Raw genomic sequence first — 15,789 nt, 5'->3', positions numbered from 1 at the left:
TCAAAAGTTCTAATATTGTTTACAACAGTGGTACATCTGATTTAAATATATATAGCACTTGGATGTGCGATCCGGAACTCAAAACTGACTCTAAGCTGTATTAGACAGTTAAATTGCCTTTGGTGAAATACTGAATTACCAATACAATTATTGCCATAATTGGTTGGTTCAATACACACTATCCAATTATCATCAGTGTGTGACTAAGAGAGATTGGAGACCTGGATACCAACATTGGTCACTATTAGTGGACAATTGATATATGGGGTGCAACTTCTGCTCTATCTATGCACCAGAAATTCAATCTATACAATTATAGCATTGTCCCTATGGTATCATATTAATGTATTATTACTTTTTATGTAATTTTTATATTTGTGATCACTAATTTGCAGTTGATTTAAATAAAATTAATATTTTAAATTGGTGTTGCTGGTGCGCTCTCTCAAAGTATCTTGCTGATATCCTGTAAAGTAGTTTATTTTTTGGGGCTGACAGAGGTCCCCAATTGAGAGCAGCAAGCAACCCCTCTTTTTTGAACTATATAATTGCTTATACCATTGATTAGTGTTGTGCGCCCGATTTTTTGGTTCTCCTGCTGCCCCCCCCCCTTCTACACCTGGGAGCCGTGTGTCTAAATATATCATACGGATACCAGGAAGGCGAACGGGGTGGTTTGACAGGAATACCAAATCTCTATTGTCCGGTAATCTTCAAGCATGCTTCTGGAAGGCTACTGAAATAGATGCTCCAGCAACAAACTTTGGAAACTGAAGTACTGTATGTATTGCAATTACACAACATTCAAATCTCTTTGGTAAAGTTAACCATGGAATGAATGTATTAAAAAATCGGTACTTGTGCAGTTTCACGGCGCCACCGTGCGCACAGTCTGTGTTTGAAACTTGGCAGCTTGCCAGACTCTGTGTTTACTGTGCGCGTGCCGCTTTAGCTGTCCTCAGCGCAGCGCGTGCCTGCTTTACATATGTAATCTACGTTATCAGCGTAGCGCTGGCAGCAGCAGCGCGCGCTGCCCAGCGCTGACAGGTCACTGTGGTACTTGTAGATTCACAGTGAAATAGACAGTCCTGCACACCGCTGACAACAGGGGCATGTAAACTGGACACCCCGGCACACCGCTAATGTACAATGCTTCTAAACTAGACACCCCAGCACATGCTAAAATTTAGACGCTAAAGCGTCTAAATCCAGACTCCCTGCACCCCGGCACACGTTAAAATTCCACTATCCATGCCACCCCGCAGTGTGGCGGGCGCAGCGAGCCCCGCGAGGGGACGCGGTACGCGTCCGACCGACCAACCTTTTTATACCCCCACTATCCACGTCGGCATGGAGTTGATTTCATAAAGTGTGGCGAGCGCAGCAAGCCACCGAGCCCGAAGCGTGGTGAGCGCAGCGAGCATACCTGTGAAGTAATCCGCGTCCCCTCGCAGGGCTCGGTGGCTCGCTGCGCTCGCCACACTTTATAAAATCAACTCCATGCTGACGTGGATAGTGGGGGTATGAAAAGGTCATCGGACGCGTACTGCCGCCGCTCGCCACGCTTCAGGGTGGTGTGGATAGTGGAATTAACAAGGTCGACAGCTGTTATGTCAACTAGTGTCATTGTGAACAGGTTTAAGAGTGTTTTGCACAGTGCACCCCTATGTAGATGCCCCCTTCTTAGCGGTTTCCAGGGAGTCTGGATTTAGACGCTTTAGCGTCTAAATTTTAGCATGTGCCGGGCTGTCTAGTTTAGAATCCCCGTACATTAGCGGTGTGCCGGGGTGTCCAGTATACATGCCCCCGTTGTCAGTGGTGTGCAGGACTGTCTATTTCACTGTGGAACTACAAGTACCACAGTGACCTGTCAGTGCTGGGCAGCGCGCGCTGCTGCTGCCCACCGCAACGCTGATAACATAGATTACATATGTAAAGCAGGCACGCGCTGCACTGAGAACAGCTAGAGTGGCACGCGCACAGTTAAACACAGAGTCTGGCAAGCTGCCAAGTTTCAAATACAGACTGTGTGCGCGGTGACCAAAAAATCTAAAAATATGAGCTGCTAAGAGTTGCAAAAACAAAAAATCTTGTGGTTTTGGAAAGGGCAATGCTTCACGACTCCTGAAAGAGGCGAGTTAAAAAAGATGAGAAACTGGCTTGGAGCAGTCGAGCACCTGAACAATAATCCACATTGAATAGGCAGATGAAAATATCCTGAGAAATATCACCCAAACATGCTCAACAATTCATAAATTGGTCATCTCGACAAGCGAGCAAAACAAAACCACAAATCAGGCAAGCTCACCTCGAAAATCAGGAAAAAGTCAGAATGATTAGACGAGCTCTGAAAAACTTCCAGTCGAACAAAATAAAAAACTCGCCAAAATTACATGCCCGATTGGGATTGAATAACCCCCTTAGACGTGCCCAGGCATTTATTGGGTGAGTCTCTGATGTCAGCTATGATTACTTGCAGCCTGGTTCTTGAGCAGATTTGTGGTAGCACAAAGCTGACGCAGATGGAAAAAACTATTTGATGGTTCGGTATGGATCTGCGAATATCTCGCTATTTGCGATAGATTTGAAATTGGCATTTTTACTTTCTAACTTGGCAGCGGCTTTCTGCTGTTTATAGTCCACTGCATTTTCTCTAATTAGCAATTCATGCTGATTTCGGCCCTATCACTTATATAACACAACCTATAAAATAACAGAAGCTGTTTTTATTTCTACATTTTGTCTCCCGCTAAAGTTTGATACTTCTCCCCTATGACATTCATGGTAGAGGTAGATTGATAACATGGCTACCATTAGAATCAAATAGAAAAACAAGATCATTTGAAGAATAGATGGACTAATTTGAAAAATACTGCATGGGTAAATAAGTACTGTGTGCTTCATATACATAACACCAACTACAATGGATGGAGTAGAGCTTATGGCAGTTAGCAGTGTGCCATGCATAAGGAAGTGAGCAATCTGTGCTATCATGTGACAGAGTTGTGATTCGTTTAGCCTGGATTGAATTTAAGTGCTAAAGATGTAATACATGTTTTGTACACTTACGTGGTTTTACATGTTCTTGACACGGCTGGACCACAGCTATTGTAGACTTGTTGTGATGGGCAGGGGATAGCTGCAAAGAAAGTAATTCCATGTCTTTAAATACTGTAGGACAAATGTATCATATTTAAACATATGAAAAGGACATTGGGTCTGATTCAGAATTTTCAGATACCAGCGAGCATGTAAACGCCGCCCCGCAGAACGCATTCCCCCAGCCCTTGTGCATAGCTGCAAGCGTGTACGCAGCCGTACACACAGGGGGAACATCATTCACCATTGAATGATTTTTCCACTGCTCGCAGCGCTAAGTAAGCCACTTATGATGACGTCAACGGCCCTCCCTCCTGACGGCTGGGGAATGCCTGCGTTTTCTGAGGGACAGTCAAAAAAACACTGTCAATTACCCTGCAAGCAGAGAGCAAAGGCTAGCTTTTGTTCGCTGCCTTTAGTCAGATGGCTTGCGCATGCTATGTAACATACGGTCGTTCAATAATTACTCAGGCTGTGTATTCTCAGCCCGGCGAGTGCGTCTGAATAAGACCCATTGAGTAATGAGTGTAGTATAAAAGTTTATTGTCACATCATTGATGACTAAATAAGGCGACAAATAGACAGCTTACCACATCCCGGTGCTTCTTTCCTCCATTGAATGCATACTCCTTGAGCTTTGCAGAGTATAGAGTATTGCTGCAAACTGGTGCATACAATGTTGGGGCTGGAGACATGACAACTGTCATAAATGCAAGCTTTATAGAAATCTTCTGGGGCTATAGTTGCATGGCAAGCCTGGAAAGTTCTTTAAATTGGAAATACAAATAAGGAAGATCATTAATCTGTGTATGAACAAAATACAAATATATAAGTAAAAGGAGAACCAAAAACAGATGAATAAGAGGATTAAAGGGAGTGAGAATTTAAGGAAGACAGGGGAATAGCAGATTATCCTTTTTTTTGCTCAATATTCAAAACAGGAGGAGGGGAGGAGGGGAAACTATCAAGTTGCAAGAACATTCATGGTAATAAGATAGATGAAAATACATTTACAGATGAGACAGTTCCAATAAAACTCTCAAAACTGAAAGTGGATAAATAGTTATAGACAGATGGGATACATCCATGGATATTAAAAGAGCTTAAAGTGGTTCTAGTAACACCATTGACTGAATTATTTAAAAAGTAGTTAGTTACAGGAATAATTCCAAAGGACTGGAAAAGTGCAAATGTGATGCCACTGCACGCAAGTGGAAGCAAGGAAGAGGCTAACAACTACTGAGCAGTGAACCATAAGGCCCCCTTAGGTTAGGGAGATTTACATGCAATTTAGGAACTTTTCATGCGATTGTGGTGATCAGTCGTGTGAAAAGTGACCTAATTGTATGTGATTAAGGCCGGTGCTAGGGTGTGCGGCGCCCTCCTGCAAACCATACTATTTGTGCCCTTTCACATTGCCATTGCAACAAGCTGCAGCCTTAATGTGGGAGTGTATGCAACATGCAATCCTATGGAGGATCTCAGGTGCATGTACATGTATTCATACACCATCTCAGTGCTGTGTCCGCAAAATGTTGCAGGCACTAAAGGTGCCCATACACACTGCGAGAACCGCAAATGTTATGGGCTAGATCACATCACATAGCACGGCATGCATGCAATGTGTGTGCAATGCGATGCGAAAGCAGTACAAAAAGTATGTGCAGCACTCGTGACTGAGGGGGAAAGGAGGGGAGAGAAGGAGGAGATGGAAGAAGAGATGAGGAGATAGAGGGTGCGGAGTGTTGAGGACTGGCACAGCACACTGAGAAGATGGAAGTAAGGGGAGGCGGTGCTGCTGTCTGTTCGTCATTTGATTGACAGCTCACAGGTGCAGGGAGCAATGGGTAGGGAGCGGATCTGGACATGACATGTCATCCAGGAATTCACAGACATTGCTACATGCCTCAGCGCAAGTGTCCGGGAGGAAGAGGGGGCAGGTCACAGGAGGAGGACAGTGTGTTCACGGTGCAGGGAGCTGCTCAGCCTCTCCATACTGCCGCCCGCTGTCAGACAGGTGCTGCGGGCGGTGTGCAGGCTGTGTGCACTCGCAGTGCAGTGAGCAGCTCTTTATACTGCCGCCTGTCCGCTGTCAGACAGGCGCTGCGGGCAGGGTGCAGGAGGCAGTGACAGTGAGGGCTGAGGCAGCTTTAGCAGAGCATGGAGGGAGACAGCGCCTTTTCAGCATGGCGCCTCCCTGCTTTGCAGGAGCTGCTGAGTGGGTAGCGCCAGCCTTGCATGTGATGACAGCAGGTCTGATGCAATGGGCGTTCCAGTGTGGGAGGACACGAAAGAATCTTTGGTACTTGTGTATTATCTGGGCGCCTGATTTTTTCATCGCACATTAAAAAATTGTGTCGCATCGCATATAATCATATCGCATGCGATGCAACGCGATTGGACCCGATTTTTAATCGCACAGGCACCCAGATGCCTGATTATGTTAAATGCCCCCCAGACCTGATTTTTGATTGTACACCTACCCTGATGGGTGATTACTATGTTAAATGGCCCCCCATTGTTAACGCCACCCTACTATCAACACCAACCCGAAGTGTCCCTGTGCCCAAAGCATGGCAAGCGTATGCGGAATACATGTGAAGTAATACGCGGCCGCTCACCACGCTTCGGGCTCGGTGGCTCGCTGCGCTCGCCACACTATATAAGATCAACTCCACGCCGACGTGGATAGGGGGGGTATGAAAAGGTCGGAGGACGCGTACCTCGCTTCGCCTCGCCACGCTTCGCTCGCCACGCTTCGCTCGCCACGCTTCAGGCTGGCGTTGATACTGGGGTGGCATTAACAACGGGGGGGGGGGGACTTAACATAGTAATCACCCATCAGGGTGGGTGTACAATTCAAAATCGGGTATAGAGGTGCATTCAACATTGTAATCAGGCATTAGGGTGCCTGTACAATGTATTATCGGGTATAATCACATCGCATGCCACTAATTAAGGCATGCAATGCGACGTGATATTAAATTTGTACACTACTCCCGGGAAAGGCTCAAAATCGGGTCCCATCACATCGCATGCCTTAACTACTGGCATGCAATGCGATATATCGGGCGCCCAGATAATACACAAGTACCGAAACTTTAAATATATCAAGACCTGTAACAAGTTAGAGGAAGTAAACATTCTTTAAAGGAAGAAAAGTTTTGGAACAAAAGGACATGCACTAAAACTGGAGCCAGTTTAGGTGAGATAAAAATTTGAGGGAAAATTACTTCATAGACATGGTAGTAGATAAGTTGTTGACTGCCTTAGCCTCAAGCATCTCCTGTTAGAGGTGGTTGAGGCTAAGGCAGTGGAGCAATGTAAACACGCTTGGGGTATGTATAAGAATATCCCCACAAAGATTTAATGATTAAAAAGGGTTGAATTTGCCAAAAAGATAAGTCAACAAGGGCAGACTAGATAGGTAATGAGGTTCTTATCTGCCGTCAAAGTCTTTGTTTCCATTATATAAACCCCAACATTAACTTCATTATTACTTACGGTCCCATAATGAGGTAGCACAATGGTGATGGATCGCAGGGAGCAGGAGGTATACGTCTGAGTTGGCCACATCCAGGTTTTTCCGGATAAGCCACTATCCAGGTATCAGCCATAATTTCACAGTTTGAAAGAATGTCTCTGCTACGTGTCATGCAGTCATCAGTCCGGTTGTTGGTGCAAGTACCTATGTAGGCAGAAAGAGTTTATTTCAATAAATTAAGTAGGATTTATTTTAAAAAATCTAAATGTATTTACAATTGTTCTTGGTGACATACACCATCCTGTTAATGGAGGATCTAAATTTGTTTGTAGACTTTATAATTTTATTAATATGCTGTTTCCTGCAATTTAAGCCCCACCCCTCTGCTATTAGGCTCCACCCCTTTTTAAACACCCACTGGTTGTGCAATGATATATATATATCTATATAGATATATATCTATATAGATATATATATCTATATATATATATATATATATATATATATATATATATATATATATATATATATATATACCAGCTCTCTGCGTGGGACTGCCATTACTGTGGATGACTGGCACAGTGACATGTTTTACCTGGGGGTGCTGCAGACCAGTCCTGCAGCTCATAGGTAAAAACCACCAATGGCACTTGCCGATTCCCCCCCTGCACTCCATGGTAGCTGGTTTGTCACCATATAACTGACATTAATAATGTTCTAGTTTTCTGCTGGCATAGTTTACTACAATTCTTTGTTTGCTATTATACTGGAGCCTTTGATGTAGCCTAGATATTAAAACAATTTAAATGTGTTGCTTTCTGGTTGAAAATACCAACCTCCTGTAGCTGAGAATGCATGGACAATGCAGAGTGCACAAAAAAGATTCATATTTTAAGTACTGATCACAAAACTCTGAAACGGAAGGGTCATTTATAATGGGCAAAAGCAGAGCAGTGTATATTTGTCATTGATGCATCTCATTTGGCGATCTTGCAGATCAGTACCACATACTTCTACTGCCATACTGCTAATCACTCACCACACTGTCCTTGTGTGTTATTTCCAAAAATCCGATATGGCAGGTTAATAGAGAAACCCAAGCCATTGTATGTGATTTTAGCCGCCAGCCTAGGTATTTCCACCACATAGTTGATGCCAGATTTGTAAATTTTTACTCCACGTTTTATATAGGGAGTTTCAACAACTGCTCGATTTACAACAACCTACAGTATGTGAGAGAAAAGTAAGCAGTATAATATTTAAAACAAATAATAAATGTAATTATAACAGTTGTCAGTAGTACATAGGACCATAGCCATAGTAGTTAGCTAAGTAGTAAAAGGTTTGACTTATGTCCCTGTTTGAAAAATAGGGGGCATCAATGCTTTTTTGGGGGGCCCAGGGCAGATAAAAACATAGACTATGATTTAGAATTGGGAGCTTCCCAGCATGCGCTCATGCACACAGCATCTATTCACCACTGCTCGGCCCCGCGAAAATTAAGACAGTTGGGAGGTATGAAGTAAGGATGAAATGCCAAGTTTTTTTATACTGTACTTTTATTTTCAATGGGACAAAAATGGGGGAGTGGAGTCAGGTTTGCAACTCCTGTTATATTGCATGTTATATTTTACATTTACAATAATGTCATCAGTGGCGTAATTATGGTGCTGCAGACTCCGCGGTGGCTTGGAGGAGCTAGCATTCTCCCTGACTTGCCTTCTCTCTGCTGCTTTGCGTGCACAGCCAGAGGCAGGATGAGAGAGGGCACTGGGTTCACAGAGCTGCTGCTGTTTTTTTTCTTCTTTCTTCGTGTCCCATCCTCTCAAGTCTGCTAGAGCTCACACTGGAGTAAGGGATAGTCTATAATCTATTTGCCACTTTACAAGTGTATTCAAACACTCTCGATTACACTTGTATAGCGGCAAGTAGTTTGCACACTGTCACTTACTTCCAGCGTGACTCGTGAGACTTGTCTTACTCTGGAGCCTGCAGCAGCATAGAGCATGCTAATGGGTGTTTCAGAGGGGGTGAGTGTCACACAGTGTGTGTGTGTGTGTGTGTGTGTCCTGTTAACTATGCAAAACCCAGGTGTGATTTTTTTTTATATGTATAGATATCTATTACTATCTATCTATCTATCTATCTATCTATCTATCTATATATATATATATATATATATATATATATATATCCAACATTAGTTATCTTTTAAGCGCTGATATTTGTAGGAATTAGTGTCTCCAGGATATATTTATATTCAGGCTTGTGCTGCTCTCCTATTAGGGCCCTTCCAATTTAGCCCCATCTACAAGGTACATGGAAAAAGAAAAGGAGGCGCACCATAGTGTAGTATTTCAGTTTAAAAAACAATTCTTTACTGAAGCGATAAAAAACTCAGGTGTTATAGAAATATAACACAATAGCGCATATGAACAAGGTATATCCCCGTAAAGCAGCTTTCAAAAGCGGCACACTGCACTTCCCAGCCTGGCTCCCGGACCTGCCGCGTCACCACGTCACGTGTCACGGCTTGCGTCCTCCAGCTCCGTCCAAACGCGTTTCGTCCCATTGATGAAGTCAGCGTAGGACGAAATGCATTTGGGCGGAGCTGGAGGACGCAAGCCGTGACGTGGTGACGTCATTGTCCTGAACCAGAGCACACCTCCAGAAGGTGACATTTGCCTCCTGATCTATTCCTGACTCAGTAGTGAATATACCAATTGATACCAATTTATATTCCAATTAAGGCAACTCAATTTTGTATTTACATGCGAACTGTGTGTCGGTGAGCACTGAGCATTTTTCAGCCCATTGGTTTTCTCCAAAATCGCCCATTGTGTCTGGACCTTAACCTTTCCCTGTTAGTGCCTAAACCAAATTCCGGCATCGGTATTCTGGCTTTCTGTTTCGGCACTCAGATTGGGGGGGGGGGGCTCTACAGTTTTTATGGCAGGGGGAGCAATATTTATAGTTACGCCGCTGAATGTCATTAACTATTAAGTACTATATATATACTATACTATATGTTTGTTTGGCATCATTTTTAACTTAAAAGAGCTAACTATTCTGTTACGCAAATCCTAATCAATGAAATCTATTAACTCTTTTGCTTATTGGAATTAAAATAAAATTTACTGAAGTTGAAAACTTGCAGATCTTCAGGTTCCATCCTACCTGTAAATTCAGTACTGTGAAGTTTGTGACCTGAATGCGGAATTCATGAGAACGATATCGAATAATGATGCTACGAGGGCAGGAGACACGGTCTTCTTGTCCACAGTCATAGTTATCAATGTGAACTGCAAAGTTATTCTTCTTTTCAATCTCCTCCACTAGAGCATAGGTACAGTTGCCTTGATAGCTATAATATGTCCCATCAAATGTCTCAAAATGAGGATCGCCCCAGCCAGAACAATGACCTAGATATCAAAATAGACATTTGTAATTTTTTTACCATCACTAAAATAAATAATAAATAAATCACTAAAGTATCCTTATTATTGTATTGAGGTGTCATGGTGCTCGACAGCTTGAAAAAGTAGAGAAAACAGCATGCTGGAAATAAAACTGGTAGATAATAAGACAAGGGAGGTCATTCTGATTGTGTCACACCAGTACACCTAACTCAGGGGTCCTCAAACTATTTTGCTCTGGGACCCCAATCAGACAATAAAAATAATTACGGGACCCCAGAAAGTTACTGCAGAAGATCACATGTGTAGTCATCAGAGAGCACCTGCATGGCAGCATTGTGGAGGCATCAAATAATGGGAGGAGTCTAAAATAAACAATTCAACAGATTTTTGAATAGTTGCAACCCCATACTGAGAAGGTCGGGACCCACTTGGGGGTCAGGACCCACAGTTTGAGAACCGCTGACCTAACTGACACGACTGAGCGGACTCTGACCATGCTCACACATTTTCCACCTTGCCCAGCTATCCCCAAGCCTCCTGCAGCCAAAGACTTCACCTATTGCAGCCGCCTTTCCTGGGTTGACCCGTTGACACTGTAAAAAGACTTGTGTTAAAAGGCAAATTACCGGGTAGAACTGCTTTACCCGGGAATTTGCCTAGCAGTGAGAACGGGGGTCCGTCGCCGTAGCTCCCGGCATTTTACTGCCAGGTAAAAGCCATTTTGTTCACACTCACAGTGTGAGCACTGCATCACTAAACAAGGGTATGTTTGTAAGGACAAATGCAACAATGCATAAAGTGTTATAAGCAGCATATGTAAATACTTTGCAATGTGAATAATGCAAAAATGCATAAGATGGAAAGACAATAAATGACAAGGTTATGATCGGCCTGAGTAGAAGCTTAACACCAGGATCTGGGCCACAAGGGAAGTTGGGACGTACTGGAGCATATGGCACGCAGGTACACCACAGCTGACAGGTTCAAAGAGGAGCAAGAATTATCACCAGCGATTGGAAATGACCAGCAAGAACCTAAAAAGGCCGGGCAGCCAATGAGCAATTTAAACTGAGTCCAGATGCCGTTTGCACCTGGCATTCCCATTGGCAGGCAACCAGCGGCTCTGGGCGCCCAGCGTCAGCCTGTTGCTAGACGCTGGGCGGAAACCAGCAGCACATGCGCATGGCGTCTTCCGGATACCAGGTGCCGGACGGAGAACAGGAGGTGTGGCATCCCAGTTACCAGGTTAAGGCCGGGACACGGGCCTGACAGATTGACTAGAAAGCTACAAATTTTGCAGCTTTGCGAGTCAATTAAACGTCACCCACACAAACGCTCGCCTGCCACCCACACACAGATTTCACCCCCATGCATGCTAATGAGTGTTTTGCACAAACATCAATTCTCAGCTTGTGTGCAGGTTCGAAATCATTCGATGGTCACCGACCATGGAATGATTTCTAAGGCATTTGCATATCTAAGTCACTCTTTGGTGCCTTAGATATGCGGCACCTTGTTACGGGAAGAGGGTGGGCAGCTGACATCCGGTGACATCAGCTGCACGCCCCCCGGCACCCACATCACAGGCTCAGAGTTTTCATGGGGATGCCCATGAAATGCTAAGCATTCCCATGGGCGCGACTCCAATATGCATCCACAGGCATCCTGCCCACACTGTCAGTGAGAATGAGTGAGAATGAGCCTGCACATGCCCATAAGCAGCACATCAACATCGCAACGGTGAGTACAGATCAGAATGACCTCCAAGATGAGTTCAGTTTAGAAAATAAAAGATACAGACATCAGGAAGTTGCTTATGAGGGTTTACAGTGTAAGAAGAAAAAGGCAGATCTGTAACAAGATGTGGAAGTGTGACTAGGAGTACATTTTGGAAAAGCAGAGAGAGGTCATATCGGTGAGACCAGAGACCAGTGTTGGTGGGAGTAGAGCAGTTTTTTAAATGACAGAGTCATGTCAGTGGCCGATGTAAGAGTGTGCACATATACAGCTGCTCACCCAATGGCCCTTATTCAGATCTGATCGCAGTACAAATTTGTTGTCAAAATGGGCAAAACCATGTGCACTGCAGGTGGGGCAGATGTAACATGTGCAGAGAGAGTTAGATTTGGGTGGGGTGTGTTGAAACTGAAATCTATATTGCAGTGTAAAAATAATGCAGCCAGTATTTACCCTGCACAGAAACAAATAACTTACACAAATCTAACTATCTGCACATGTTACATCTGCCCCACCTGCAGTGCACATGGTTTTGCCCATTTGGAGAACAAATTTGGGTACTCTTTACTTAGAAGGGCGCCCACGATTTTGATCGTGGGCATCGTTAGTAAAAAATCTCGGGCATCTCGGGGATTGAATGCACTAAAAAATCGGGTGCGATCAACCGACGAGATGCCCGAGATTTCCCATAGGGAACAATGTTAAATGTCTCAATTGACCCAATTTTCCTGTTCAATGCCTCAATTGACCCGATTTTTCCATAGGAAACAATGTTAAATGGGCCACAGAGGCCAAATAGGCACCCTGAAGTGTATAATGGCCACCCGAATTGTTAACGCCACCCCACGATCAACGTCAACCCGATGCGTGGCGAGCGCAGCGAGCCCGCGAGGGGCGGCGGTACGCGTCCTACGACCTTTTCATACCCCCACTATCCACGTCGGCGTGGAGTTGAGAATAGAAAGTGTGGCGAGCGCAGCGAGCCACCGAGCCCGAAGCGTGGCGAGCGCAGCGAGCCCCGCGAGGGTACGCGGACAGCTGTGAAGCCCGCGAGGGGACGCGGATACCTGTGAAGGTATCCGCGTCCCCTTGCGGGGCTCGCTGCGCTCGCCACGCTTCGGGCTCGGTGGCTCGCTGCGCTCGCCACACTTTCTATTCTCAACTCCACGCCGACGTGGATAGTGGGGGTATGAAAAGGTCGTAGGACGCGTACCGCCGCCCCTCGCGGGCTCGCTGCGCTCGCCACGCTTCGGGTTGACGTTGATCGTGGGGTGGCGTTAACAATTCGGGTGCCCATTATTCACTTCAGGGTGCCTATTTGGCCTCTGTAGCCCATTTAACATTGTTTCCTATGGAAAAATTGGGTCAATTGAGGCATTGAACAGGAAAATCGGGTCAATTGAGACATTTAACATTGTTCCCTATGGGAAATCTCGGGCATCTCGTCGGTTGATCGCACCCGATTTTTTAGTGCATTCAATCCCCGAGATGCCCGAGATGGGCGCCCTTCTAAGTAAAGAGTACCCAAATTTGTACTGCGATCAGATCTGAATAAGGGCCAATGTGTGAATATTCCCTCATTTATCCCATTTGAATATTCCATTATGTATGAGAGGAGCAGAATACTTACACTGACACTCCCAGTGGCTACAGCAACGGTCATCATCTTCCACAAGTACTGGCGGGTACCCATTGGCGCATGTGATCATAGGTGGCATCTCACACTTGAGGGGAATGATCTCTACTGTGTAATTTCCCAGACATCTGGCCATGGTACAGTTACACAGCATCCAAGTTTCATTATACTGGAGAACAGGAGGCAGCCAACATTAGATTACAACTAAAAACTAATCAAGGTGCAAACATAAGTCAGACACATCCTTATTAGTATTATCTAATATTGTACAATTACAAAAAATGGTCAGAACCTGAATTTGTTTTACACTACCCAATAGATCTTTGAAAGCAGAAAACATTATTGCTGAATTAACATATTCAGTGGAGTGGGTAACATTAGTATACATGCTAAGATTTATGGGGTGGTCACCAGTAAAAATATGTGAAACCCCCATTATAGAAAATACTATTTTTACTTTACTGCAGCAATTGGTAGGATACAGTATGTCAACGTGATGAACATTTGAAATGTTAGAATTTAGAATTTTAACAATTTCGACATAATAACTGTTGACATTGCATTGCTAACATTATGTGAACAGTGTTATTGATGCCCTGTTGAGTACATCCCATAGCTATGATGTAAAATCATACGAGTGAAATGTAATAGGGTGAGAGAATCAGAAAGTGAGAGAGGCACAAGGCATGCGATGCGATGTGATGGATGCTATTTAAGCCCGGAACGCACGCCGGGATCGCAGTGTGTATGGGCAGCTTAAGTCTGACCCTTCCACTAATCTGCAACAGAGACAGGCTGATCGAGACAGGTGCAGATATCACACACCCTCCCTTAAAAATGCCTGGGCGAACCTGTGTTTTTTCTGAAACTCACAGAAAATGGCCGGTTACCACCCCCAACTGCGACTTCCAAATTGACAGGGGATTGTGTTTAGATATTTTCGCTGTTTCTGTTGCTATTTTGGCTTGTGCAAACATGCTACGATCTAAATGCGTGCACAGTTATTTGATAATTGAATGGATTGCAAGTTTGCACAAGAGTAATCAGATCTGTATAACCCCCATAGTCTATGGTAAAACTGCTAAATGCTTCCCATTGAATCAATGGGCCTAATTCAGACCTGATCGCAAGGCTGTGAATTTGCAGGCCGGGCAATTATCAAAAGACTCACACTTGCGTACGGTGACTGGCACAGTGGCGTAACTATAGCCCTGCAGACCCCGAGGTGGTGGGGAGGCGCTTAGAAGGTGAGGGCACCGGGGGGCTGCGGGGCTATTGTTACCTGTTGCCATCTGCCCCAGGACCTGCCGCCGGCGAACCAGTCCTGCTCTCTCTGCTCTCCCGACTCCTGCTGCCATACAAAATGTGACACACAGGAAATGGCTGCCCCCATACTGCAGACAGTTTTTGAGGATGCTAGAGGAGGCGGAGGCCTCCTCTAGCATCCTTAAAATTGGTCTGCTGTATGGGGGCAGCCATTTTCTGTGTGTCACATTTTTTATAGGCAGCAGGAGCCGGGAGAGCCGCCCGGGCAGATGGCAGCAGCATTATGTGGAGGGGAAAGGAGGTTGGGGGGGGGGGGGGGCGCTGCCAAGAATTGTGGCAGAGGGGAGGATATTTCTTAGTTACGCCACTGCATTCACAAGGTGATTGATAGAAAGCCGGCGTTTGGGGGTGGTAACTGCCCGTTTTCTGGGTGTGTCAGGCAAAACGCAGGCATGCCCAGGTGTTTTATGGAAAGTTAAGTCCTGGGCTACGCACAGACTGCACACCGTGAAAAAATCATTAGATGGTGAGCAGCTTGTAAATGGATTTGCAGCTATTCGCATGCCTGTGATATTTTCGCAAGCCGTTCTACACAGGGTTGCATGAGGTGGGATTTAACTCTGACGGGGCAGCGTATACCGGATCGCTAGGCCCATAGTGATCAGCTCTGAACCAGGCCAAATATTTTTGTATGTCCTATTTAGTGTTTATCTCGTCACAGATACAGCTTTTATCATTGTAAAATAAGACTTTAAACCTGTGATATACGGTAAATAATCAGATACTGATACATTTAAACATATGAAAACCTAAGAAAAAGTATGCTTCTATTAGTAGTATTCAAGGTATATACAAGAAATTGATTATTTACCTCACGTTTAGGCTCAAAAGGACAACCAGGCTCCGTGGTGGTGGAAGAGCCCATGTATGTGGATATTGAAGTCATCGTACTATGTACTCCATATTCCTTTGAAGTACTCATTTGTGTTGCCGTGCTAGTAGAACCTGGTGTAATTCTCTCTGAGGTTTTACTGCTGCTTGTTGTGACTGTAGTCTGAGTGGTTGGGTTTGTTGTAGGACTTTCTGGAGTAAATGAAACCAAACAACAACATTACTGTAGATACTTTGGTCTAAGTTTGGTCAAAACT

The 15,789-nt window shown here is 44.7% G+C and overlaps 1 protein-coding gene across 1 annotated transcript in view; it reads right to left on the bottom strand.

Moving 5' to 3' along the window:
* The window catches only part of LOC146045082 (mucin-5AC-like), a 110,624-nt gene that overhangs the window by 28,581 nt on the left and 66,254 nt on the right, over positions 1–15,789 (bottom strand). The window contains exons 11-17 of the mRNA XM_083163766.1: positions 15,513–15,724; positions 13,370–13,544; positions 9,761–10,005; positions 7,623–7,806; positions 6,604–6,787; positions 3,690–3,865; positions 3,070–3,139 (exon numbers count right to left, since the gene is read on the bottom strand). Of these exons, the coding sequence (XP_083019892.1) occupies positions 3,070–3,139; positions 3,690–3,865; positions 6,604–6,787; positions 7,623–7,806; positions 9,761–10,005; positions 13,370–13,544; positions 15,513–15,724 (1,246 nt within the window). The remainder of the gene's footprint in view (positions 1–3,069; positions 3,140–3,689; positions 3,866–6,603; positions 6,788–7,622; positions 7,807–9,760; positions 10,006–13,369; positions 13,545–15,512; positions 15,725–15,789) is intronic.

This window comes from Crinia signifera, chromosome 11, assembly GCF_055691185.1.
Source record: "Crinia signifera chromosome 11, ASM5569118v1, whole genome shotgun sequence".
NCBI lineage: Eukaryota > Metazoa > Chordata > Amphibia > Anura > Myobatrachidae > Crinia > Crinia signifera.
This window is presented reverse-complemented; position numbering and strand designations above follow the sequence as displayed.